Source organism: Chelonia mydas, chromosome 6, assembly GCF_015237465.2.
Source record: "Chelonia mydas isolate rCheMyd1 chromosome 6, rCheMyd1.pri.v2, whole genome shotgun sequence".
In the NCBI taxonomy this organism is placed as follows: Eukaryota; Metazoa; Chordata; order Testudines; family Cheloniidae; genus Chelonia; species Chelonia mydas.
In genome coordinates, this window is record NC_051246.2 from 105083183 (window position 1) to 105109409 (window position 26227).

At 45.1% G+C, this 26227-nt stretch overlaps 1 protein-coding gene across 3 annotated transcripts; it reads right to left on the minus strand.

The window, feature by feature from the left end:
* Positions 1-342: 342 nt before the first annotated feature.
* Positions 343-24737, minus strand: LOC102937127 (alpha-1-antitrypsin). 3 transcript variants are annotated; one of them, XM_043549252.1, is made up of 5 exons: positions 24545-24737; positions 8148-8844; positions 5615-5885; positions 3593-3740; positions 343-1957 (listed from the first exon to the last, which is right to left on the minus strand). In XM_043549252.1, exons 2-5 carry the CDS (start codon positions 8827-8829, stop codon positions 1766-1768), a joined length of 1293 nt encoding a protein of 430 aa, XP_043405187.1. In that variant the 5' UTR covers positions 8830-8844; positions 24545-24737; the 3' UTR covers positions 343-1765. The 3 variants fall into 3 exon arrangements, with proteins under 3 accessions (XP_043405187.1, XP_037756812.1, XP_007063526.2); XM_037900884.2 differs by lacking the exon at positions 24545-24737 and adding an exon at positions 13949-14070; XM_007063464.3 differs by lacking the exon at positions 24545-24737 and adding an exon at positions 13949-13969 and having other exon boundaries at positions 8148-8841.
* Positions 24738-26227: the final 1490 nt, after the last annotated feature.

The window sequence follows — 26227 nt, forward strand, 5'->3', positions numbered from 1 at the left end:
AGAGAGCCTCTCCTGCCACCGGTGCGCACTGGGCTGGACCCACCCCCCGAACCCCTCCTGCAGCCAAACCCCCTGCCCTGAGCCCCTTGCTGCACCCCACATCCTTCCTGCACCCCGACCCCCTACCCTGAGCCCCCTGCTGCACCCCTCCTGCACCCCAACCCCAACCCTGAGCCCCCTGACACACCCTGCACCCCTCCTGCACCCCCTGGGGGTAGGGAGGGGGCAGAGTTGGGGTGGGGATTTCAGGGAAGGGGTTGGAATGGGGGCAGGGAAGGGGTGGGAAGAGGCGGGGCAGGGGCGGGGCCTCACAGAAGGGGTGGAATGGGGGCGGGGGCAGGGGGAGTCAGTGGTGCATCCCTCTGGCCAATGTACTAGTCCTCATGTGGCCGTCATGGTCATTTGAGTTTGAGACCCCTGGACTAGACGATCAAAATACTTCCTTCTGGCCTTCGAATCTATGCTCCAGATTGATGTCATCTTCATGTTTCCCTCCTCTAAAAACTCACGCTCTATATCCTTTCCCTTATTGAGACTGCCTTGCAAATTGGGAGTTCCTCCAATGTGGGGTGATCCCTCAGGGTGTGGAATTGCTAGGATGATTCCTACTCTACCCCCTCTGAGACCACCCCATTGTTGGGGTTATGGTAGGAGAAAGAAAGTGAGTGTGTGGCTGCTACACCTGTCCGATATTTGGTTGCCAGAGCAGCCCTTTGGAGGTTATTAACAGCCACCATAATTTAGAACATCCCTAAATCTGCATTAAGTTGTGCCTTGGAACTAAGGTGGAATCCGGCACTGCATATCTGGTTATGAGGATCTGGTCCATTGTGTATATTCATTCCTCAACTGCTTTAAAAGGAATGATTGAAACAGCTGAACTGTGCTGTATCTCCAGATATATCTTTTCTACGGGTCTGCTAGTGGAAGATGAGGACTCCCCAGTGCCTGCATAATTACCAGCCAAAACATACCCTACTCTCAACCAGCTATACCCCTGCACTGACTCATGAGATGGGTGCACCCTTAACAGAGTTGAAGTTCAAATACACACCCAAACTATCCAGGCTTGCTGAATTTACATCTTGTGGGAACAACCTTTTTCATGGTGTAGTATTAGCACTTCCAGTTCCACGTGGAGCTGCACGCTCATTTCAGACCCTAAAGGAAGATTTGGTACCCACTCAGTTCTACTAATGGGCAAAGGCTTGGGGTGGGAGGGAAAAGTTTCTTATGTACTTTTAAAATAGGTTTGCCAATCCCCAATGGTGACCCTAGTAAAAGGCTAGCCTCCTACTCCCCTTTTCTTCTCTCCTTCCTTTCCCAATCTCCAGCTCTCTTTACTTCCCAGAACAGTGCTATGTCTCCAGCTATGACAGAATGACACCACTTCTCCTCTGTTAGCAAAATTGTTCATCATTTCATCCAAAGAACATTAGCTGACAGCCAGAAATTAAACAAGAAGCTTCTATTGTGATGCAAATCACTATGGCTGTGTGCTGGAGAATCTGGAAATCTTACTAAAGTCTTTTCATTCTCAGCTGTCAGAAATGTTTTTTGTTTGCTGTCCTAATTAAAAAAATACTTTTTCTGCCCACATCAGATAACGATGCTGCATAAGCCCAATTTATCTTTTTCAGCACTAGTTGCTACTGGTTCTGATGTTGAGCGAAAGTATTCACTAAGGAAGCAAGTATACTTCTAACCAGTTAATTCAGGTGGCAAAGCTTCTTTATTTAGGAATAGCCATCTGAATTGATAACACTTAAGGCTCAGCAGGGTTATTTATCTTTCCAATGAAGAGTGTGCTGTTGGTAGCTCTATCAAAAATCAGCACCAGGAAGGGAAAGTTGAATTCAATGATGTGAGGAAAAGACATTGGCATTATTTCAATGGCAGTGGCTGCTGCCGCCTCTGTGCCTCTCTCATCGATGTTCAGCACGGCCTTATGGACAACCTGTGGGAGATAAAGCACATATTGCCATTCTGAGCAGAGAACAGTAGCTTGTAAGTAAAGATGAATCTGATGGCTTTTAGAGCTGTTTAGGAAGTCTCCTGGGGAAGAGTGGGCAGATGGACAGGACTGAATGGACACTACAGAAAGAGAGGACATTTTCTTATTCTAGCAATTGTTGCATATCTGAGAAACAAGATCATCAGATCATAGAAATTCAGGGCTGGAAGAGACCTCAAGAGGTCGTCTAGTCCACCCCCCTGCGCTGAGGCAGGATTAAGCATGCCTAGAGCATGCCTGATATATGTTCACCAACATGTTCTTAAAAGACACCAATGATGGGTATTCCTCAACCTTCCTAGGTAACCTGTTCCAGTGCTTAACCGTCTTTATAGTTAGAAAGTTTTTCCTAATATCTAACCTAAATCTCCCTTGCTGCAAACTAAGCTGATTACTTCTTGGTCTACCCTCGGTAGACATGAAAAACAATTGATCAACAAAAATTTTTAGTTATAAGTCTATACCTCCTTATAGTTATAACACATTTTTACATATTTGAAGACTATCATCATGTCCCCCCCCCCGTCTTCTCGAGACTAAACATGTCCAACTTTCAACCTTTCCTCAGGTTTTCTATACTTCTTTTCATTGTCGTTGTTCTCCTCTGGACTCCAGTTTGTCCACATGTTTCTTGTGTGGAGTGTGGTGCCCAAAACGGGACATGATGGATCTGTTTGACCCTCCCCTCTATGAAGGAGATTTTTCTTTCAGTCTACAAAAAATAGTCTCAATTGCAGATCTCCAAGATCTCTGAAGGGATGGAGAACTGGTTTCTGAGGGATTATGGCTGAAATTCACCTGTGTGCAGAGGACCAGCATAAGGCATAAGTACCTCTTGTGTCCTGTAAGACCAATACATATGGGAGAAGCATCTAAATTGCTTTCATTAGTCTCTTTATGCCTGGGGGAAAGGAAATGACTGAAAGTATTTGGGCAAACACATCTAAACAGCTACTATAAATGACATCCAGTTAAATTCCAGAAATCAGTCCAAAAACATAGATGCTTATCTGAAGTGTTTCCCTTAACCCTGAGATATTTTCTTCCTCCTCTATGACCCACCCCTTCATGATATCCCCACCTTGAGCTGCCATCTTGTGAGGAATGGGATACCCTTTAGTTTTCTATCCACTGCCTGCACCTCCTCCAGACTCATTGGGGTGGCCAGCCTGCAATCCAGTCCTGCTTTCCTGGGGCAGGAGGCTGGGCAGCATCTTCCAAGTACCTTTGGCAGCTTCTGTTGAGAATCAGGCTGCCTGCTCACCATCTTATTCTTCTGGAGGGGAACCTACCCTGATATGCTCTGGAGCATCCAGTTGCTCAGTACTGGTTCAAAAAGGGTTAAAGGGCTATTGCAGAAGATGCACCTTAGAGTGCAACGGGCTAAGCTGAAATCCAGGTTGACATTCGGCCAAATTCATCCCTGGTGTAAACCCCCTGATCTGAGCAGAGTTAAGCCAGGGATGGATCTGTCCCATTGAGACTGACAATCAGACATGATGACGCTCTGCTAAGCAAGGTACATTTTAACATGGCATTTTGAAAAGGAAAAGAGAACCCCCACATTTGCAAACTTACTCTTGAAACCTGCAGCTCAGGTTTCCCAGTGATTCCAGACAGATCAGCTTGTTTGGTGAACACATCAGTAACGCCCATTTTGATGAGATGGTCCTTTAAATCATAGGTAGCAGAGATCGAAAATTTTGGAATGTACAGGATTGCAGAGCTGTCAAAAGAAGAAACACAACAAGATGCTAAAATATTTCACTTAGCTCATACACTGTACTCTGACCTATTTAGCTTCTGTGACTGTTACAAGAAAACCCCAGGGACTAGGCACACTCCTTTGTGTACAGTACTAACTGTCCCTCTGCTTTCCAGAGCTTTCAAATGGTGATGCAGATAATGGGTCGAACTCATCTCTGATGTAACACCTCTGGCTTTGGTGATATTACACCAGGTCTAAAATTGGCCATTTAGTTCAAGTGGTCTCTCATATTTTTTGTTGCTCTTCAGTGGACTTACACCAATGATGAATTTAGCCCAGGATGCTCCAGAATATGCTGCTGAGAATTGCATGAACTTTTTTTTGTGAGTATCACATTGCCAGCTGCTATCCAATTTACTGCCCGATATCTCTAACTCCACTGTGACGCTTTATATTTCAGTATCCTCAGTAACTTCTGCAACACCTCCCCCTTTAGTATCATCTAGCTAATTAGCACAAGCAAACCAAATTAGTGTGTTTCTTCCACCCTCTTCCAGATTGTTAACCTACTTGTTAAATATGACCAGGACTAACACTGATCTCTGCCTCAATGGACTCCTGGCCCAGCTTGACTTTGGACCTGATCCAAAGCCCACTGACATATATTGAGAGATTCCAGTTAACTTCAGTAGGCTTTGGATCAGGCCCATATTGCTCTTTATCAGCACATTTTGATTACACTCCTTCAACCCATGCCCATATTCAAACCAATGTGAACTAATTTATCTAGTATGATTTTATTAGATGTCGCACCAAATGCTTTACAAAACTGCAGCTATTTTAGCAAACACAAGACTTTGTTAAAAGAGAGTTCAGGCAGATGTAGTGAGAACCCTGGGTGCAAATAGGCTTATCTTGATTATTAACAGTGAATCAATGGGGAATTCAGAAGTAGGCTGACTTGACTAATGCAACTTCTCTAACGGTTCTAGCATCTCTTCTCTCGCCAGCAAGTTGCAGCAGTGGAAAGTTGTAGCTGGTGTTGATTCCAGCAGTGGGAGCTAGTAGAACTTCATCAGAACATTATAGCTTGAAAAATAAAATCCTAGAAAATCAGGAAATCCACAAATTACCATAAATCCTGTTGATCATGGAATTCAATGATCCTTGTAATATATATACAGGTCAAAAGCAAGTTTTTCTAGTATTCTTCAGATTTAGAAAATGAATAAGTAATACATTTTGAGCCTGTCATTTCTCTTTGTCTTCTAGGTGAAAGAGTTTAAGTCATAATTTTCTTCACTTGTTTCAGAGAATAAGGTTCTTGCGGTCTACAACCATGTGATTGAATTCTCTGTTAGTTGTGATTCTGGTTTATGAAAGGTGTTAATACCACTGGCAATTTGTCAAGATATTTCAAAATGCAATTCTATCCTGAAAAATGACTGTGGAAATTGCATCTTCTTGATCAAGCAAACTGATTACATTAGTGACTCAAACACACTTTTACTACTTTTTATTCCTGACAGCCCTGCAGAACCGATGCAGTTCTAAGAAAGAAAGCTGAATTCTATTCCAGCCCATGCACCACTGGAAGAATGATTAAATACATTCCAATTGCAAGATCTTTATTGATGGGAATGCCTGAGCAAAAAAAGAACCCAACTTGACTCTAAAAGCAAAGGGTGAGTTTGCAGGGTTGGCAATTAGGAGAAAAAATTGTTAAACTGAGCAGGTCTGATTAGGAGTCACTGAGAGATATAAACCCCACAGTGTCATTTTCACAGTTTCACTTTTCAAAGTACATCAGCACTTCAGACGTGCCAGGCCCCCATACTTGAATTGGCGACTCCATAATACTTTGAAATGGTACCTGATTGCCAAAAGATTACCTTCGATGGAGTGAGGTTGACCATCTGGACACAGTTTCTTTCTGCAGAGCATCTTCTACCTGCTTCATTTTTCCTTTATTAGGCAGAATAAAAAATGCTGTAGCACTTCCATTGTAATAAAGTTGGACCACTGTACAAGACAGCTCCACGTCGAAGTGGTGGACAAACATGCCCATTCTGCGCATCATAGGAACTTTAACGATTGTTTCCTCATCCACGAAGAAGTCTCTTTCTTTAGTGTCCTCTGGCATAAAAGGTTTTTCCCACTTGCCTAACAGAAAGAAAGAGAATGCAGTTGAATATTCTGGAAAAGAGGAATTACACATACAGTCCAGGTGAACCATGTAAGGTTATGTGTGTATGTAATTCAAAAGCTAATTTTTATTTATAAGGGATTATTGGTTTTGCAACATGTATTTATTTGTAGGCCACAGAAATGCCTAATCATAGTGCAACACCCCAGAAACATTAAAGAATTACAATAAGCCTTACAATGCCTAGAGCCCTACCAAATTCACAGTCCATTTTGGTCAATTTCACAATCATGGGATTTTAAAAAATTGTAAATTTCATGATTTCAGCTATTTACATCTGAAATTTCCTGGTGTTGTAATTGTAGAGGTCCTGACCCAAAAAGGAGTTGTGTGTGTGTGTGTATGTGCGCGCGCGCGCGTGTGTGTGTGGGGATTGCAAGGTTATTGCAGGGAGGGTTGCGGTATTGCTACCCTTACTTCTGCGTTGCTGCTTGTGGTACTCCAACTGCCCAGCTCTGAAGGCAGAGCCACGGCCAGCAGCAGCGCAGGAGTAAGGATGGCAAGGTATGGTATTGCCGCCCTTCCTTCTGTGCTGCTGCCTGCAGAGCTGGGCGGTCGGAGAGCGGCAGCTGCTGACTGAGGGCCCAGCTCTGAAGGCAGCAGCGCAGAAGGAAGGGTGGCATGGTACGGTATTGCCACCCTTCCTTCTGCACTGCTGCTGGCGGGGTGCTGCCTTTAGAGCTGTGTGCCCAGCCAACAGCCGCCGCTCTCTGGCTGCCCAGCTCTGAAGGCAGCAGTGCAGAAGGAAGGGTGGCAATACCATGACCCCACAAAAATAATCTAGCGACCTCCCTGCAACTTCCTTTTGGGTCAGGACCCCCAATTTGAGAAACTCTGGTCTCCCCCGTGAAATCTGTATAGGAGAGGGTGAAAGCACAGAAAAGACCCGATTTCACGGGGGGAGACCTGATTTCATGGTCCGTGCTGCATTTTTCATAGTTGTGAATTTGGTAGAGCCCTAACAATTCCCCACTGAGATAGGGAAGTATTATCATCCCTATTGCACAGACAGGGAGGCACAGAGAGGTTAAAAACCATGGGAACTGGACTCGGACTCCTAATCCTGTGTGCTAATCACAAGACTATTGTTATTCCTTTATTAGAATAATGCAGGGGCATCTCTGTATTGCCCAGATGTATAACTTTGAATGACCGGTTAAATGTTTTTAAACCTGTAGTTTTGAGGAACGAAAAATTACTCTATTTGCGTGGGTTTATGAATAATTGGGGCCAAATTATGTCCTGTCGGGAAAACCAATTGTGTTTTAACTTGCTCATTTTTTCCCTAGACTTGGGACCTGGTTTACTTTCTTTTGAACCCACTTGAATAACATGGATTTGAATTCAGATGGCACAGGCTCACATTCTGTTGTGGAGAGCACACGTAGTTTCACTGCAAGGTAAATGCAACACTTTACATTTGAAGCCCACTTTAGCTGTGTTGTGGTCAGAGGACCTGATCCAAAACTCATTGACTTCAATGGAAAGACTCCTATTGACTTCAGTGGGCTTTGGATCAGGCCCATAATGGGCATTAAAACTCACTTTACTCTGCTTACACTGACTAGTTCCATTGTACAATGCCATATTGTAGCAGCATCAATGTTAATGCTGACAAGGCATGAAAAATATTCGTCTGCACTAGATTGGCCACCCTTGAATATTTGTCTGCAGTAGATTGGCCAACCTTTGAAAGAGACAGATAAGAAGGATCAGGTAGTTGGCTCATCCCTTAATGCTTACAAGCAAAAATGGGGGGAGGTGAGGGGTGCAACATTGTACTTATTACTAACTCTCTCTAAAGAACACTCTAGTTCCAGATGAATGATGCACCTGTGGGGGAATGATATGGGCCTCCCTTTGCCCCAAAATTCAATGATGATGCAAGTTTTCTGTGTGTCTTGTGCTACAGGGTGGGGTTTATGTTCCCTCTGACAGCGGAGTGAACCTGCAGCCACTTTTCACAGCTAGGTGAACAGGGATGTGGGCATTTGGTTTTCCACCCATTTCTTTCTACATCAACAACACTTATTTGAAATCATAATGGAATGACTTGATAACTGTCAAGATAGGTCAGTTTACAAGATTAACAATCTGTACAGTTCCCCATAGATTATAAAAAAAAGAACTGTAGTTTTCTTGTCTTAGATTCTAAGACTGATCATACTCAGCCATCTAAAACATATTAAACAGACATCTGTCTGTATATATCTACTTACCTTTAAAGAAGATATAGCTAACCAAAATCATTGCAGTCTCCGGATCAAGACCCTTGACTAATTCAACAATTTTCCCATGTGTTTTCTTCTCTACATAATCATTGATCTGTTTCTGAGCCTCTGCAGTATTCTTGAAGTTGATACTAAAAGCTTCTGCTTCATACAGGTTTTTGACATCAGCTAAAAACTTCTCTAGTGTTTTCAGTTTTTCTTTTAGAAACAAGGCGTTTCCCATATTGAGTTGGAGCTCACCGTCAGGATGGTTTAGAATGTGGATGAGACCATGGAAACCATGATGTATCTCCTTTTCCTGAACTTCTGTCAGATTAAAGGCAAGTCCTTCCAGAATCTGAGTCAGAGTGGCTGATTTAGCACCTAGGGCCAGCATTGCAAAGGCAGTGGAGATGCTAACAGGAGAGAAGAAAATGTTCTTCTTAGGGGCTTCTGAGGTAATCTGCTTGTAGAGTCTAAATGCAAAATCAGCATTGCTGGGAGCTAGTTTGAGGCAGTCACCTACATGATCGTGTTCCTCACGGTGTTCCTCACGGTGTTCCTCTCGGTGTTCCTCACGAGCTATATCTTTATGGTGGTCATGTCCATCGTGGTGGTCAGGCCCGTGATTGCAATGGACAACAGTATGAAGCCCAGCAAGTAACAAACACAGGTAGAGGACGGGCTTCATCTTCCAGTGGAACTACTGTGTGTGGCAAAAATGAATTGGTTAGTAAGTGGAAAATAAATAAATAAACCTAGTAGTGAAAATTACTCTCTCATCCCCATATAATAGGTGATCCTGTGATTATCTCTTCAGTGATTACATTTTTGTGTGGCCCAACTTGGTTCTTAATGGTGTGCTTAACCTTCCTGCAATTCTCCTACATGATCCTCCTCTGCTCCACATCCCTCATCCCCATGACCACCCAGTGTTATTGCAGAAAAAGCAAGGGTAGCTCATTGAAGGTGCTGTGTATTTAATTTAGGCCAAAGGACATAGAGGGCAGACTATGCAGTGGATGCTACTTTACTCGTATGGACACATGTGCCTGTCTAAAGTATGGCAACTCTTGTGAGCCAAAATACTGCAGTGCTGGAGATTGCTTTTGACTCTAAGGCTCTAAGATTGTTCACAACAGGAGGACCACTGGGTTAGGAGATCCAGATATCTTCTGAGCCAAGAAAAGGGCAAGAGTTAGGCAGGAATCGCTATCCAAAGCTGAATACAAGTTGAGCGGATATGTCTGGACTGGTTCTTATTGCCTCTGAGCTGATTCCTCCATCCCTGCTTTTAAATACCCTAATTATTGTCAGATGTCCAAGATGCTGCATTTCAACGAAGGATGCCTGGCTTTTTATAGCAAACCCCAAAACTCTTACACTCTTTGTAACAGTGAGATACCTCAGTGAAAAACCTCTTCTAGAAAGAGTGTGAAATAATGTTCTTTCCTTCAGAAACCGGTAAACCCACTGGAATGGGTTCATTTTTTTCAACACTACAAAAAGTGTTTTTTTTCACACTCAGGGACATTTTAGAAAGTTAATTTCCTTTTACAGGCCTCTTTAACTTCAGCAGGTGCTCTCTTGGTTAAGAATAATATTTCAGTTCCCAACATACCATAGAGATGACAACTAGGGTTGCCAGCTATCCTGGTTTTCCTGGGGTCATCCCTTTTTTTAGGTAGCTGTCCCAGGAAATCCATAAGTCTTCTCAGGACATTAAAAGTCCCATTGTTGTCAGTCACACCCCTGCAGGCTGTCCTGCTGCGTAGAGACTGTCCAGTTTGGCCAATGTACATGGCAGAGGGGCATTGCTGGCACATGATGGCATATATCACATTGGTAGATGTGCACGTGAACGAGCCCCTGTACATCTTCAGCCCCCAACTAAAACCTCTCCAGTGTGTCATCAAAGATTTACAACCTATCCTGAAAAATGATCTCTCACTCTCACAGATCCTGGGAGACAGACCAGTCCTTGCTTACAGACAGCCCCCGCAACCTGAAGCAAATACTCACCAGCAACTCCACACCACACAGCAAAAACACTAACCCAGGAACCTATCCTTGCAACAAAGCCTGATGCCAACTCTGTCCACATATTTATTCAAGTGACACCATCATAGGACCTAATCACATTAGCCATGCCACCAGGGGCTCGTTCACCTGCACATCTACCAATGTGATATATGCCATCATGTGCCAGCAATGCCCCTCTGCCATGTACATTGGCCAAACCGGACAGTGTCTACGCAAAAGAATAAATGGACACAAATCTGACATCAGGAATCATAACATTCACTACAAAAGTTTTTCTTTCCTCCTGCTGATAATAGCTCATCTTAGCTAATTAGCCTCTCACAGTTTGTATGGTAACTTCCAACTTATCTGTATGTTTATATATATATATCTTACTATATGTTCCATTCTATGCATCTGATGAAGTGAGCTGTAGCTCATGAAAGCCTATGCTCTAATAAATTTGTTAGTCTCGAAGGTGCCACAAGTACTCCTGTTCTTTTTGCGGATACAGACTAACACGGCTGCTACTCGGAAACCTGTCATTAATTTCAGTGGATGACATGGGACATTTAGTACCTTGCAGAATCAGGCTCTTGTGCGAAAGCATTGGATAAGTATAACAGCAGAATGTGTGTTCTTAACTATGCTAGAAATACTCTTGAATACTCTTAAACAGAAGACCCAGGTCAGTCTGCTATTTCTGTTTTAGGGCTGGTCAAAAATTTTCCATCAAAACTGTATTTCCATGAAAATGGGTTTAGATTAAACAATTTATTTTCAAAAGATGCCTGCTTTTCCCCCAATAATTTTTTTCATTGAATAAACAAAATATTTTAGCTAAAAATCAATATTTTTTCTGCCAAAAACTGTTTATCCCATCAATATGGAGTTCAATTCAGTTTCCTCATATCCACATTCTCTCTTATGGGCCTGGCTCCCCAGCCTGACTACATGTCACATGATGTACCAAGGCTAAGAACTCTTATGATGCAACCACCTTCCCTCACCTTGAGGGGAGACCATGGTGCATCATGGGAGATGTAGTCTGATCAGAGAATCTGGCCTATAGAGGAGAATGGGAGAGTGAAGCTCTCAAACTAGAACTCCCATAATGCACAGTGGTAGCCTTTCCAAATAGAAATATTTCTGCTTTTGAATAAAATATGTTGGTTTTCAGACAAAATGTTTGGGGAAGAATAACTTTTTTTCTTAAAAAAAAATTGTTGAAATTCTCCACAAATAAAGGTTTTTTTCCAGTTATAATCTGTTTTCTCATTTGGGAGAAGTTATTCTTATGTTGTCGAGTGCCACCTATTGGAAATAGTTATGCAGATGGCTGATGAGCATGGTCAAATACACACTTCAGGCAAGTTAAACAGACATACATATATTTTGTATTATGGCATTAGTTCCTGTAGGCCAATGAATGGTGCAAGCTTTGCCTGAACTATTAGTGATTATGTTATGAGTGGGATCTTCTCAAACACTTTCAGATACTAGATTTAAATTTTTATGCTCATTTAATTTTACAATTATTTTAAAATGTAGGGTTTGGCATTCCTTCGAAAGTCCTGCAGTTTGGAAACCTGGACTGATCTTTAGGGGTAGAAAGAGAAATTCAATATAATTGTTTGGACTATAATTTAGTTTTTCAATATTATGGGCCTAATTCTGCATTAAGATACACTGTCTCTGATTCTCTATTAGTCTATCATTGAGCTGAGACAAGAACAGAGGTGGGGGCAAAGATGGCTATTGATTTCAAAGAAAAAAAATCATTTAGAATCTGAGAGACACAAGGTGGGTGAGGTAACATCTTTTACTGGACCAACTTCTGTTGATAAAATAGACAAGCTTTTGAGCTACATAGAGCTCATCTTCAGGTTTGCAAAAGGTGATTAGAGTGTCACAGCTAAATCCAAGGTGCAACAGATTATTAAGCATAAAGAGTTAACACATGTTGCAAGAGATCATTGAAGATAAAGTCGGCAATTAACACCTCTGCAGTCATTTAAAATCTGACATTTTGTCCCATAAAAGAAGGATAGTTCCAAGGATATATATTGATTGAAAAGGGATTTTATTTAAGGCGTATACAGTGTGAGAAGCAAGCCACTTAATGCATTCAGGAATATGATTTGAAAGCTCCATGGATTAAGGGAATATCCAATGAAATAGTCTTTGTAATAGAATCTTTGCCCTGCAAGCTTTGAGCATTTTCCCCCCACCTCCACCCCCAGTAAGACTGGGAGCCATTGCTTTGGACTTCATATTTGATGTGGTTGCTGTATTTGCCTTTCACAATTTGCAAGGAGATCAGATCATTATAATTAGCAAGAGACACTATTTAAATCAGAATCTGTTATAAAGCACAAACTACAATATCCTACACATACTTTATGACTCAGGGTTTCTGTTACCAAAGACAATTCCTTACAATTTCTTAAAATGCAAATACAATGCAACCTGCACAAAATTAGAATAATATTTCACTATTTTATAGTGCTTTTCATCAGTAGATCTCAGTCTAGTTTAGACTGGATATAAACACAGGATTCAAAGTCAGATGTGCCTGAGTTCTTGTCCCAGGTCTGCACTGACTTGCTGTGTAGCCTTAGAGAAATCACTTCACCCCTCTCTTCCTCAGTTTCCCTCGTGTTCTGTGTTAAGCATCGACAAAGTGCTGAGGGCTGTAGGAGATGTGGCTCTTGCCGTGCAGAACTTTCTGTTGAAACGGGCAAATGACACAAGAACATGCTGAGACTCAGAGGATGGCGGTGCTTAGGGCAATTTGCTTTGAATGGACCTTGGCAATCATGTTTGACTGACCTAAGTCACCATTTGTCCTGTCACGCTGATCTTACAACTGAGAATGGCAGCTCTTGCTTCCCCAGCGGCGTGCTGGAGAAAACCCTGGGACTAGCTGGAGCCACCTTATTAAAATCTCACCAGCAAACTGAGAGGAGGGCTGGGGTAAATGCCCTGCCTCTGGTGGAACTTGTTCCCTGTCTGGATACCACTAACTTACCTGTGCTAGAGATGGTTTTATCTCTGTGATTCAGAAACAGACATCCCTGAATACAATCTTCTGTAGGATAGTTTAGGTACTGGCTACTTAAAAAGTCCTACATTGTAGAGCACACGTCCTGCATCCTTTACAAGTTCTCCAGAATTCCAAGCTCAAACTACACAAGGTGAAAACTGCTGTACTAGTAATATGCTAAGGCACAAAGGAGATACACCTCCATCAAATGCATAATCTTATTCACCAGATGGTGCTGCTTCCCATCCTTCATTCTGGTTATAAGATAGCAATTTCTAAGCAGGGAAAAACAAAGGAGCAGATTTCCTAGTTCCTGAATGCTCCATTCTTTGAGCACTTTCCCCTCCCCAAGACACGAGATTAATTTCTGCCCTCGTTAAAATCAGTGGCAGCTTTTCCCTGACTTCAATGTGATCAGGATTTCACACATAGAGATCAGCACTGCCTACAAGGGACATTTTTGTGTTAAGTCCCTGTTAAATTACTGTCACCCTATAACTGCTTACCCAACTGCTGTGAAAATTCGTCAATTAGTGCTTTTACAGCGCTCTTATCAGTTAAAGCGCTACGTGCATTTTAAATATCATCATGGTTATTGCACCCTGAAATGGTTGCTTAAGACACATTTCTTTGTACCAGCCATCACAAAAGGCACCACCATGTGAATCAAATGGCATAACACAAACTGCATGCAACACTGGTTATACACATTTGAAGTCCCCATGGTAAAATGATTACTTACCGCAGATTCCAAGGATCCTGTGGTGTTCACCAGGCTTGTGCAGCACTTTGCTTTGCTATTTATGCTGCTAAAAAGCCTTGTGAAAGCAAAGTGTCCTCTAGTAAAGATTAACCAAGTCAGCTAAGGGTCAGTACTTTAGTGATTGTACAGAGCAAAGAGTGATGACATTAGGTTTATGGTGCACCAAATTTTGCTGTGTGTGCATTCCCTAAATGTGGGTTTGTGCACAATGGACATAAGCATCTGTCATAAACATACAGCTAAGGGTAGCATAAAATCCCTCCTTTACCTGTAAAGGGCTAAGATGCTCAGCTAACCTGGTTGGCACCTGTCCAAAAGGACCAATAAGGGGAGAAGATACTTTCAAATCTGTGGGGGAAGGTTTTTGTTTTGTGTTTCTTTGTGTTCTCTCCCAGTCAGCGAGGAACCAGGGCATGGAAAATACATCTCCTAAAGCCATACCTGAACTAAGCATCTAAGATTACAAATTGTAAGGAAATGTGTTAGATTATCTATTGTTTTAGCTTGTGAATTTTCCCTGTCCTAAGAGGAAGGTTTATCCCTGTTTTTTTGTAACTTTGAAGTTTTGCCTAGAGGGGAATCCTCTATGTTTTAAATCTTATTACCCTGTAAAATTACCTTCCATCCTGATTTTACAGAGGTGTTTCTTTTATTTTTTTTCCCGTTTATAATAAAGTTCTGTTTTTTAAGAATCTGATTGGTTTTTAGTGTCCTAAAAACCCAAGGGTCTGGTTTGTGCTCACCTTGTTTACCTATCTGGTTGGTAGATTATTCTCAAGCCTCCCCAGGAAAGGGAGTGAAGGGGTTTGGGGGAATATTTTGGGGAAACAGGAACTCCAAGTGGTCCTTTTCCTGAATCTTTGTCTAACTCACTTAGTGGCAGCAGTACTCATCCAAGGACAGGGAAGGATTTGTGCTTTGGGGAAGTTTTTAACCTAAGATGGTAGAAATAAGCTTAGTGGGTCTTTCATGAGGGTCCCCACATCTGTATCCCAGAGTTCAGAGTGGGGAGGGAACCCTGACAGCATCCACCTCATTTCTGTTTATGCTACAGTGAGGAACACTAAAGCCTCAGTCTTGCAACTACTGACATGCATGAGTAACTTTACTAATTTCAATAATCCCATTGGTTTCAAGTGAGTAAAATTACATGTGTATAGTACTGGCTTGGGGCCTAATGGCAAACCTCAGGTAGCTAAGTACTGCAGGCAGATCTCTTCTTAATAGTTCAAAATGAGATTCCTTGTTTCCATCCCAGAAAACTTCTAGTAGCTCTTATACTGTGCATGTAATGCATATAAAACTAACCACCTATTACTTAGATACAGTCCCATTGACAAAGCAAGTAACTGGGACCATCCCCCCACAATTAAATAAAAAGGCATCATTGGCCTGTGATGGGATATTAGATGGGGTGGGATCTGAGTTACCCAGGAAAGAATTTTCTGTAGTATCTGGCTGGTGAATCTTGCCCATATGCTCAGGGTTTAGCTGATCGCCATATTTGGGGTCGGGGAGGAATTTTCCTCCAGGGCAGATTGGAAGAGGCCCTGGAGGTTTTTCGCCTTCCTCTGTAGCATGGGGCATGGGTCACTTGCTGGAGGATTCTCTGCTCCTTGAAGTCTTTAAACCACGATTTGAGGACTTCAATAGCTCAGACATAGGTGAGAGGTTTTTCGCAGGAGTGATGGGTGAAATTCTGTGGCCTGCGTTGTGCAGGGGGTCAGACCATATGATGATAATGGTCCCTTTTGACCTAAATATCTGTAAGCAGTGTCAGGATGAGCTCCACCCTGACATCTGGTGGTGAGGTGTGGCAAGTTGTGGAAAAAAACTTCAGGGGCCGATCTCATTTGCATAGGCACACCCACCCCGCCTAGACTGAGGCCATAGCTGCCCAAATGGTCACTTTGGCTGCTGTGGGATCCCCAGTGTCTCTGTTATTGGGGCAGGAAGAATAAATTGTTATTACCCTGATTATGGGAACTGTGCTTGGAACTGTACTTGGCCTTTTGTTATGATGGAGGGACTCACCATCAACTAAGTAGCACTCGCTAGCCAAGGGTCATGGGTTCCAAAACTGTGTGAAGGGAGAGAGGCTGGGGACAAGTATTAATACTTGGTGGCATGGGCCCCTTGGTGAGGGCCCTACATGCTAATTGCACTTCCTCCTCTCTCCACTGTGGAATATCAGAGCTAATTTTGATTTCATTAGAAGTCTAGTTACAGGCTGCTGAGCTCACTTTGGGCTAATAGTGCACCAGCACTGAGGTTCCCCTACTACAAGCTGAATTCACCAAAGAGCTGAACTGACTAAGAGCTGAAATCACTGAGCATTGTGTTAAGTAGTGGGGAAGCCTGAAGATATATCGTGGAGCAGTTCGTGGGATGGCGGGAGCTGTTGGTGGGACGCGGAGCAGTTTGTGGACCAGCTGGTGGAGCAGTTCGTGGGACGGCGGGAGCTGCTTGTGGGCCGTGGAGCGGAGCGGAGCGGAGCTGAGCGAAGGAGTTCGTGGGGCGGCTGGCAGAGCGGAGCACAGCGGGGCGAAGGCCTATGGAGCTGTGGGGCGGTCAGCTTCAGATCATGTAAGGTGCCTCTTACCCCCGTCCCATCTCCACCCAGGGTGAGAGGTAAAGCTCCGCAGATAAACTTTCGAACTCTGGGGCTGCCCTGACCAGGGACAGAGACTTTTGGGTCATTGGACTCTTGGGACTTTGGGTGATTTGGGGTTGCTGGACTCAAGAACCAAAGGGAAAGGGGCATGCCCCAATTTGCTTGGGGTGGGTTTTTTTTTTGCTCATGGGTTGTGTTATGAATCCTGTTGGTGGTGTTTCCCCAACATAATGCCACATTGTTTCTCTCTGTTATTAAAAGGCTTTTTGCTACACTCAGACTATGTGCTTGCGAGAGGGGAAGTATTGCCTCTTGGAGGCGCCCAGTGGGGGTGGTATATATTTGTCCCAGGTCACTGGGTGGGGGCTCGAGCCGGTTTGCATTGTGTTATTGGAATGGATCCCCTAGATATTGAACCCGGCCCTTGTTGCTGCCAACTCTGACGGGCAGAAGGGTTACATTTTTGGGGGCTCGTCCGGGATGCCTGGGTCAGTACCCCTCGCAAGCACCTGTTGAGTGATCCACTACTTTGGAAAACCATTTATATTTTTTTTGTTTGTGCTTATATTTTGAGGAAATTACTGTTTGTATAATGGCTAATTTGTCAGGTTTGTTGGGCCCTGGCTCAGCAGCTTCTAGCTCAGAGGCTGCAGCCTTGGCTGATAATTGGACAAAAGCTCTGGGGCAAACATTGGAAAAGGTTGTGCTGTCCCATACTGCGTCAAATTCTTGTCGTAAGTTAAGATCATTTGGTGGGGAGGAGGAGTTTGAACCCTGGTTAGAGCATACCACTGAAATGCTGCAAGAGTGGGCCGTACCAGACGCAGAAAAGCGAAGATGCCTCATAGAGAGCCTTGGCGGCCCAGCATTAGATGTGATTCGCACCCTGAAGCTCATTGACCCTGGGGTCAGTGTGAAGGACTGCCTAGAGGCCCTTGAACACAACTTTGGGAGCGTAGAGGGCCCTGAAGACAGCTACTGTAAGTTCCTTAATTCCCGACAACAAAAGGGCGAGAAGGCTTCAGCCTACATACAGAGACTGGAGAGACTGCTTCAGAGAGCTGTCATGAGGGGAGCAGTGACTGCTGAGCAGATGGATCAGACCAGACTGGCTCAAATTGTAAGAGGAACTCAGTATCAGAACCCGATTCTAATTCATCTCCGGCTAAGAGAACGACGGGAACATCCCCCAAGTTACTCCCAGCTGATAAAAGAGGTCAGAGAGGAGGAAGAAAGGCAGACTGCCAGCGAGTTTTGGGAAGCCCAAACATCGGATCCAGCCAGCACAACACCACTGCAAGCGGCCAGTGTACTGATGGTGAGCACCAGAGAGGAACTTGCCCAACAAATGCAGGTCCTGACGGAACGGATAGCTGAGCTGCAAAGTACCGTTGACCAAGTTAAGACTTCCAGGAATAAGAAGCCTCAAACTGTGGCAATTGAGAAGCCTGCACTTAGAGCCACCATCCCACCCAGGCGAAGGGGGAAAGGTCAATTCTTCTGCTACCGAAATGGTCAGCATGGACACAGTGCTGCCAAGTGCCGTAATGAAGAAAACCCCTCCTTAGTGTATGGAAAGCTGAGGATCAGTTGGGAGAGATCCGGTAGCTGCCAGAGGGTCTGGGGACGGGGACCCCCCAGGTCTGCAGGATTTGAAGATTCCCCCAGAAAAGACTGTCCAGCTGGGATCCCTGCAGGACTGATAGGGCCTCGAGCAGAGGTCACGGTGAGGATTGAAGGGGTGGAGTGTAAAGCAGTGCTTGACACTGGATCTCAAGTGACTATTATATTTCAGTCATTCTACCAGCAGATGCTTAGGCACCTGCCTATACAGCCACTGACTGGCCTTGGCCTGTGTGGCCTCAGCATGGATGAATACCCCTACCAAGGGTATGTCATAGTGCACCTGGAATTCCCAGAGGAGGTTGCTGGGGTAAGAGAAGAGGTAGACACAGCTGCCTTAATATGCCCTGACCCTAAAGGGACTTCTGATGTGTCTGTGCTGATAGGGACCAACTCCAGTCTCTTCAAGGTACTCGCGGATTACTGCAGGAGGCGGGCTGGGGACCAGTACCTGAATACCCTGATGATCCATACGCTTTGTGCTGAAGCCTATAGGAAAATTGAGAGCGCTAAAAGGGACACATCTGAGCTACCGTTTGGGGCACTGAAGTACGCGGGCACGACCCCCTTAGTAGTGCCTGCAAGGACGGAACAAGAAGTGCTTGTCATGAGTACCTGTCTGAAAGGCAGTAAACAGACGTTAGCAATGATAGAGCAGCCGATGGGAGGAGAGCTCCCTGAAGGAGTGCTGGTCCCCAGTGGAGTCATAACTCTACCTGTTGAAGCCCAGGAAAGGGTGACTATACTGATTGCTAATGAAACGAGTCGTGATGTTGTTGTGAAGCAAGGACAAAAGATAGCAGACCTTTTTGAGCCTGAGTCGATTGTAAAACCCCAGTGTGAAACTCAAGTTCCCACAATAGACCCAGCAAAGTTTGACTTTGGAGATTCACCAGTGTCTGAGGACTGGAAAGATCGCCTGAGGAAGAAACTTTGTGAAAGATCCAAGGTGTTCTCACTGCATGAGTGGGATGTGGGATGTGCAAAAGGAGTAGAGCACAATATCAGACTACATGACTCTCGACCTTTCAGGGAGAGATCTAGGAAGATTGCTCTCTCTGAGATGGAAGATGTGCGACATCATCTTCAGGAGCTGGCTGCGAATGGCATCATTACAGAGTCCCGCAGCCCATACGCCTCACCCATTGTGGTAGTCCGTAAAAAGAATGGGAAAATTCGGATGTGTATTGACTACCGCACCCTAAACAGCCATACACTATGCCTCGAGTGCAAGATGCCTTAGACTGTTTGCTGGGAAGCCAGTGGTTCTCTGTGTTGGATCTTCGAAGTGGATACTACCAGATCCCTCTGGGAGAAGAAGATAAGGAGAAGACAGCCTTCATCTGCCCATTAGGGTTTTATCAGTTCGAACGCATGCCCCAAGGGATTTCTGGAGCACCTGCCACCTTTCAACGTCTCATGGAGAAAGTTGTGGGAGACATGAATTTACTGCAAGTGTTAGTTTATTTGGATGACCTGATTGTGTTTGGAAGAACCTTAGAGGAGCATGAAGAAAGACTTCTTAAAGTGCTTGATAGGTTGGAGGATTATGGTCTGAAGCTTTCAATTGACAAATGCCAGTTCTGCAGAACCTCAGTGAAGTATGTGGGTCACATCGTGTCCCAAGAGGGTGTGAGTACTGATCCTGATAAAATAGAAGCACTCAGTACATGGCCACGTCCAACTAACTACAGAGAACTCAAGACCTTTCTCGGATTTAGTGGCTACTACCGCAGATTTGTGAAAAACTATGCTACGATTGTAAAGCCTCTGAACGATCTTACCAGGGGACATCAGTCCAGCAAGAACAAATCTAAGTCCAAGAATAAGGGGAGGTCCCCAAAGCCCCCTGTGCAGAGACACTGTGGCCCATTTGAACCATTTGGGCCACGGTGGGATGAGAGATGTGAAAGGCCTTTTCGAGAAATCATTACTTGCCTAACTCATGCTCCAGTCCTAGTTTTTGCTGACCCAAGCAAACCATTTATCCTGCATACTGATGCCAGTTTGGAGGGTCTGGGAGCAGTCCTGTACCAGGAAGTGGAAGGCAAACGTAAACCTGTAGCCTTTGCCAGTCGAGGATTGTCTGATAGTGAAACTCGCTATCCCACACACAAGCTGGAATTTTTGGCCCTGAAATGGGCCATCACTGAGAAATTTCGAGACTACTTGTATGGTGCTCAGTTCCAGGTGTGGACAGACAACAATCCACTGACTTATGTGTTAACAAGTGCTAAGCTGGATGCTACAGGGCAGAGATGGGTGGCCGCCTTGGCTAGCTATGAGTTCAGCATTCAGTACCGATCAGGGAGAAGCAATGTAGATGCAGATGCATTGTCCAGGCGTCCGCAGGCTCCAGAAGTTGCTGTGATACCCACAGATGGAGTGAGAGCTATTTGCAGTGTGAGTCGCCGAGAGCCAGAGGCCCGTGAGAGCCTTCAGGGATGTGTTGCAGAAGCTTTGGGCCTGCCCCCTGAATGCATGCCTTCTGTTTCAGTGAACTATATTGCATTGGACCAATCTCCTTTGCCCATGCTCAATGCGGCTGACTGGCAAGAAGCCCAGGGGCAAGATATTGACATTCGTGATACACTACTTGCCAAAAGGGAGGGGCGAAGTCCAGCTGCGGTTGTCCCACCTAACCTGGAGGGTAAACTACTATTGAGAGAATGGACCAAACTAAAACTGATTCATGGAGTGCTACACCGAATGACCACTGACCCTTTACAAAAACAACGAGCACAACTAGTGCTGCCAAAAAAGTACAGAGCCCTGGCCATGAGGGCCCTGCATGATGATTTTGGACATTTAGGGATGGAGAGGACCCTGGAACTTATTCGTAGTAGGTTCTATTGGCCCCGAATGGCTGAAGATGTTCACAGGAAATGTGAGACTTGCGCTCGATGTGTTCAAAGGAAAACTCTGCCCACGAGGGCTGCATATCTCAAGAACATCACCAGCAACAAACCTTTGGAATTGGTATGCATTGATTTCTTGTCTGTAGAGGTAGACAAGAGGAATGTTGGGAACATTCTAGTAGTGACTGACCATTTTACACGGTATGCACAGGCATATCCCACACGTGATCAGAGGGCCACTACTGTCGCTCGAGTATTGTGGGACAAATATTTCTCAGTCTATGGATTCCCGGCTCGGATACACTCTGATCAGGGGCGGGATTTTGAGAGTCACCTTCTGACGGAGGTGCTGAAGATAGCAGGAATTAAAAAGTCTAGGACAACGCCTTATCACCCCCAAGGTGATCCTCAGCCAGAGAGGTTCAACTGAACCCTATTAGAAGTGTTGGGAACTTTGCGACCAGAGCAGAAGGCAACCTGGAGCCAGCATGTCGCATTTCTGGTGCATGCCTACAATGCCACAAAGAACGATGCTACGGGAGTCACCCCATATCTCTTGATGTTTGGGCGAGAACCAAGATTACCCATAGACTTGTGCTTTGGTGTATCAGAGGATGGAGATAGCTATGAAACTCACCAGCAATATGTATCCCAACTAAGAGAAAAGCTGCGGGATGCTTATCGCTTAGCTACCGCTGCGGCTCGGAAGAACGCAGACCGCAACAAACATCGATATGATGCTAGAGTGCGTTCGCAGGAGCTCCAGCCGGGGGACAGAGTCCTGCTGCGAAATTTGGGTATTGCTGGCAAACACAAGATAGCTGACAGATGGATGGCAATACCTTACCTGGTGATGGAAAAGCTGGGAGATCTGCCGGTCTACAAGATCAAACCTGAAGACGGTCCAGGGCAAATAAAGACGGTGCATAGAAACCTTTTGCTCCCTGTGGGGGAATTGGTAAGCATCCCTTATGAGACGGGCCACGACAGGGCAGCCGGGCAGAACAGAGGTGCTAGACCAAAGCCGCCATCTAACACAGACAGCGGGCCCCGTGCAGCTAACTTACCCCTATTCTGCACATCTGAGAGTGAGTCTGAGGAGGAAGACACAACCCTGGTGTATCCTGGGATGGAGACAAGATTTCAGTCTCGATCAGCTGAACCAAACGAGAGTTTTCCCTCTTCTGCCCTAAACCCCATGGCGGAATTATTTAGGCCCCTTTCTGACACCCCGGTGCCACTGATGAGACCCCCCTGTGATGACACACACAGGTTATTGGACAATGGAGACACACAGGTAGAGGATGTCCTGGGCACCTTGGACCCTCCAGTATTAGAACTAGGAGTGCAGGGGCCTACGCCAGTAGCCAAGGGACCCTCCAGGGAAGCCTCTCCATCCGTCACTCAAGAGGATGTTCTCCCTACCTCGGCAATAGAGAGTCTCAATAGACGAGACAGGGTGATAAGACCAGTGAAACGGTTAACTTATGATGCACCTGGGGTGACTAGTGAGGAGCCAATACATTTAGCACACAGGCTTGTGGGAGCTAAAGTGGGCTTCCTGAGGCCCTTTGGAGGAAACCAATGAGTTGGTATAAAGGGAGTGTGATTTGTCGGGACGACAAATTCTCGGCTGGGGGGAGGATGTAAGCAGTGTCAGGATGAGCTCCACCCTGACATCTGGTGGTGAGGTGTGGCAAGTTGTGGAAAAAAACTTCAGGGGCCGATCTCATTTGCATAGGCACACCCACCCCGCCTAGACTGAGGCCATAGCTGCCCAAATGGTCACTTTGGCTGCTGTGGGATCCCCAGTGTCTCTGCTATTGGGGCAGGAAGAATAAATTGTTATTACCCTGATTATGGGAACTGTGCTTGGAACTGTACTTGGCCTTTTGTTATGATGGAGGGACTCACCATCAACTAAGTAGCACTCGCTAGCCAAGGGTCATGGGTTCCAAAACTGTGTGAAGGGAGAGAGGCTGGGGACAAGTATTAATACTTGGTGGCATGGGCCCCTTGGTGAGGGCCCTACATGCTAATTGCACTTCCTCCTCTCTCCACTGTGGAATATCAGAGCTAATTTTGATTTCATTAGAAGTCTAGTTACAGGCTGCTGAGCTCACTTTGGGCTAATAGTGCACCAGCACTGAGGTTCCCCTACTACAAGCTGAATTCACCAAAGAGCTGAACTGACTAAGAGCTGAAATCACTGAGCATTGTGTTAAGTAGTGGGGAAGCCTGAAGATATATCGTGGAGCAGTTTGCGGGACGGCTGGAGTGCCTTGTGGACAGGCTGGTGGAGCAGTTCGTGGGACGGCGGGAGCTGCTTGTGGGACGCGGAGCAGTTTGTGGACCAGCTGGTGGAGCAGTTCGTGGGACGGCGGGAGCTGCTGGTGGGCCGCGGAGCGGAGCGGAGCTGAGTGAAGGCCTATGGAGCTGTGGGGCAGTCAGCTTCAGATCATGTAAGGTGCCTCTTACCCCCGTCCCATCTCCACCCAGGGTGGGAGGTAAAGCTCCGCAGATAAACTTTCGAACTCTGGGGCTGCCCTGACCAGGGACAGAGACTTTTGGGTCATTGGACTCTTGGGACTTTGGGTGATTTGGGGTTGCTGGACTCAAGAACCAAAGGGAAAGGGGCATGCCCCAATTTGCTTGGGGTGGGTTTTTTTTTTTGCTCATGGGTTGTGTTATGAATCCTGTTGGTGGTGTTTCCCCAATATAATGCCACATTGTTTCTCTCTGTTATTAAAAGGCTTTTTGCTACACTCAGACTATGTGCTTGCGAGAGGGGAAGTATTGCCTCTTGGAGGTGCCCAGTGGGGGTGGTATATATTTGTCCCAGGTCACTGGGTGGGGGCTCGAGCCGGTTTGCTTTGTGTTATTGGAATGGATCCCCTAGATATTGAACCCGGCCCTTGTTGCTGCCAACTCTGACGGGCAGAAGGGTTACATATCTATGAATCGTTTACGTTTGTAGTGACTATAGGTTGCTACAGTGACTGGCAAATTCCACTGTGTTTGCTATATTGAATAAAAATGATTAGAACATGTGCTGGTAAATGCAATGTTTAAGTATGTTCCAGTTTTTTGTAATCTCACACAGGAATCAAGGACAAAACCCAGGATACCAGCAGTCTGTTTAACTTATAAAATGATAATAGTTTAAATAAAACTATAGGTTTGCCAGTGTATTTTTGTGATCTCCTTTTTAATGCAAATACTGTGATTTTAATTCAGAACTGGCTGAGTACTGTCTGCTAATGATGGATTTCAGCTCTCAAGTTATTTACAGGCTGGTTACTGATGAGGATGGGAAAACCAACTTATTCACAGATGTTGTGTGTTGTTTGCCATTCTTTAGTCAGTATTTACCTGTCATTACTGCACAGTGGACCTGATTTACCCTTCCCTAGCACCCAGTGTAGTCATTGGCACCTGGGCACAGTGCTACCATTCTGATTTGATAGTGTTTTCACTCACCTTATACAGGTGTCAGTGACTGCACAAGTTGCAAATGGGAGAATCAGGCCCAGTTTAGCTCATGTCCCCAGATTCACACATGAAGGTGGCCCCAAGGTGTGTAGATCTCCTCTCTCCAACATGGGGTGGCGGGGCAGTTGTCTCTTCAGACTTGTTCCTTCTTTGCCCCCTCCCTTTTACTCTGGGCTCCACATTGTCACTCTGTCGGTCTGGGGAGCTATCTGTGGGGAAAGTAGCAGAGGCTAGATGGGCTTAGGAGTGGAGTAAGTGGGCTTGGTGGCCCTCTCTGGCCCAAATGGGCTAACCTAGCAAAGATAGCATAGCCTGGAGGAGCCTGGTATCACAGAGAACATTTATAGTTCAAGTGAGTCTCTGGGTCAACTGTGTGACTGAACACTTACTCCCTCAACTGAGAGCCACTTGGAGAGTGGATGATGGGAGAGGCAGGAGTCACCAGCAGGCTGTTGTGGAAGAGAGGGCTGCTCAGTACTATGTGCAGTTCTGGTTGCTCCATCTCAAAAAAGATATATTCGAATTGGAAAAGGTATAGAGAAAGGCAACATAAAAGATTAGGGTTCTGGAACAGCTTTCATATGAGGAGAGATGAAAAGAAGACAGACTGTTCAGTTTGGAAAAGAGACAACTAAGGGGGGATATGATAGAGGTCTATAAAATCATGGATGGTATGGAGAAAGTGATTAAGGAAGTATTATTTACTCCTTCACATAACACAAGAACCTGGGATCACTCGCAATTAATAGGCAGCAGGTTTAAAACAAACAAAAAGAAGTATTTCTTCACACAATGCAAAGTTAACCTGTGGAACTCATTACCAGAGGATGTTGTGAAGGCCAAAAGTATAACTGGGTTCAAAAAAGAATAAGATAATTTCATGGAGGATGGGTCTATCAATGGCTATCAGACAAAATCTTTAGGGTTGCAACTGCATGCTCTGAGTGTCTCTAAGCCTCTAAATGCCAGATTCTAGGACTGGATGAAGGGGATGGATCACTCGATAATTGCCCTGTTCTGTTCATTCCCTCTGAATCATTGGCATTGCCAGAATCAGAGTCAGGCATCAAGCCAAGGGTCAGAACCAGAGTTGATAGACAGGGGTGGGGCACAGAAGCAGGGATCAGGAGGAAGGCAGAGGATCAGGAGGCAGGCTAAAAGGCAGGGTCCAACATAGCAGCCAGCCAGAGATTCACCTAGTTGTTTGGGCAACTTTCTGTGCCTCCTTTTGGCTTAAATAGTGAGTCTGAGCCAATCAGAGGAGCTGGACATCTCCTCCAGTTGGGAGCTTCCTGGGTGGTGCCTATCCTGAGCTAAGGTCCACCAGCTTACACTGCCTGCAGGTACCTGTGAGCTGCTGGGTTGTGATCTAAGAACTGTATAGGACCTGGATTTGAGACCTATGATCCCTCACCATTTGATGCCAATACGTCCTTTCCCACAGCTGTGTGAACTCTAATGGAATTTTCCTTCCTTCCCCTAGCATATTTTGTCCTCTCTGGTCCTATCTCTGTGTAGGCCTTTTCATTCATTTGGCTGATAGAGGTTAGAAAGGCGTTTTAATAATAATTTTGATCCAGATCGCCATAATATGTTTTGAATTATTTAACAGTGGATTTAATAGTATGCATTTACACAGTGTGAGTATTTATTTGTACAGCTACATACACA

Excerpts from the sequence above, each read along its gene's own strand:
- LOC102937127 (XM_043549252.1), bottom strand. The coding sequence starts at position 8,829 with ATGAAGCCCGTCCTCTACCTGTGTTTGTTACTTGCTGGGCTTCATACT. Across the intron at positions 3,741-5,614 it reads TCAACCTCACTCCATCGAAG|CTCTGCAATCCTGTACATTC; the intron begins GTAATCTTTTGG and ends TTCTTTTGACAG. Across the intron at positions 1,958-3,592 it reads CTGAGCTGCAGGTTTCAAGA|GTTGTCCATAAGGCCGTGCT; the intron begins GTAAGTTTGCAA and ends TATCTCCCACAG.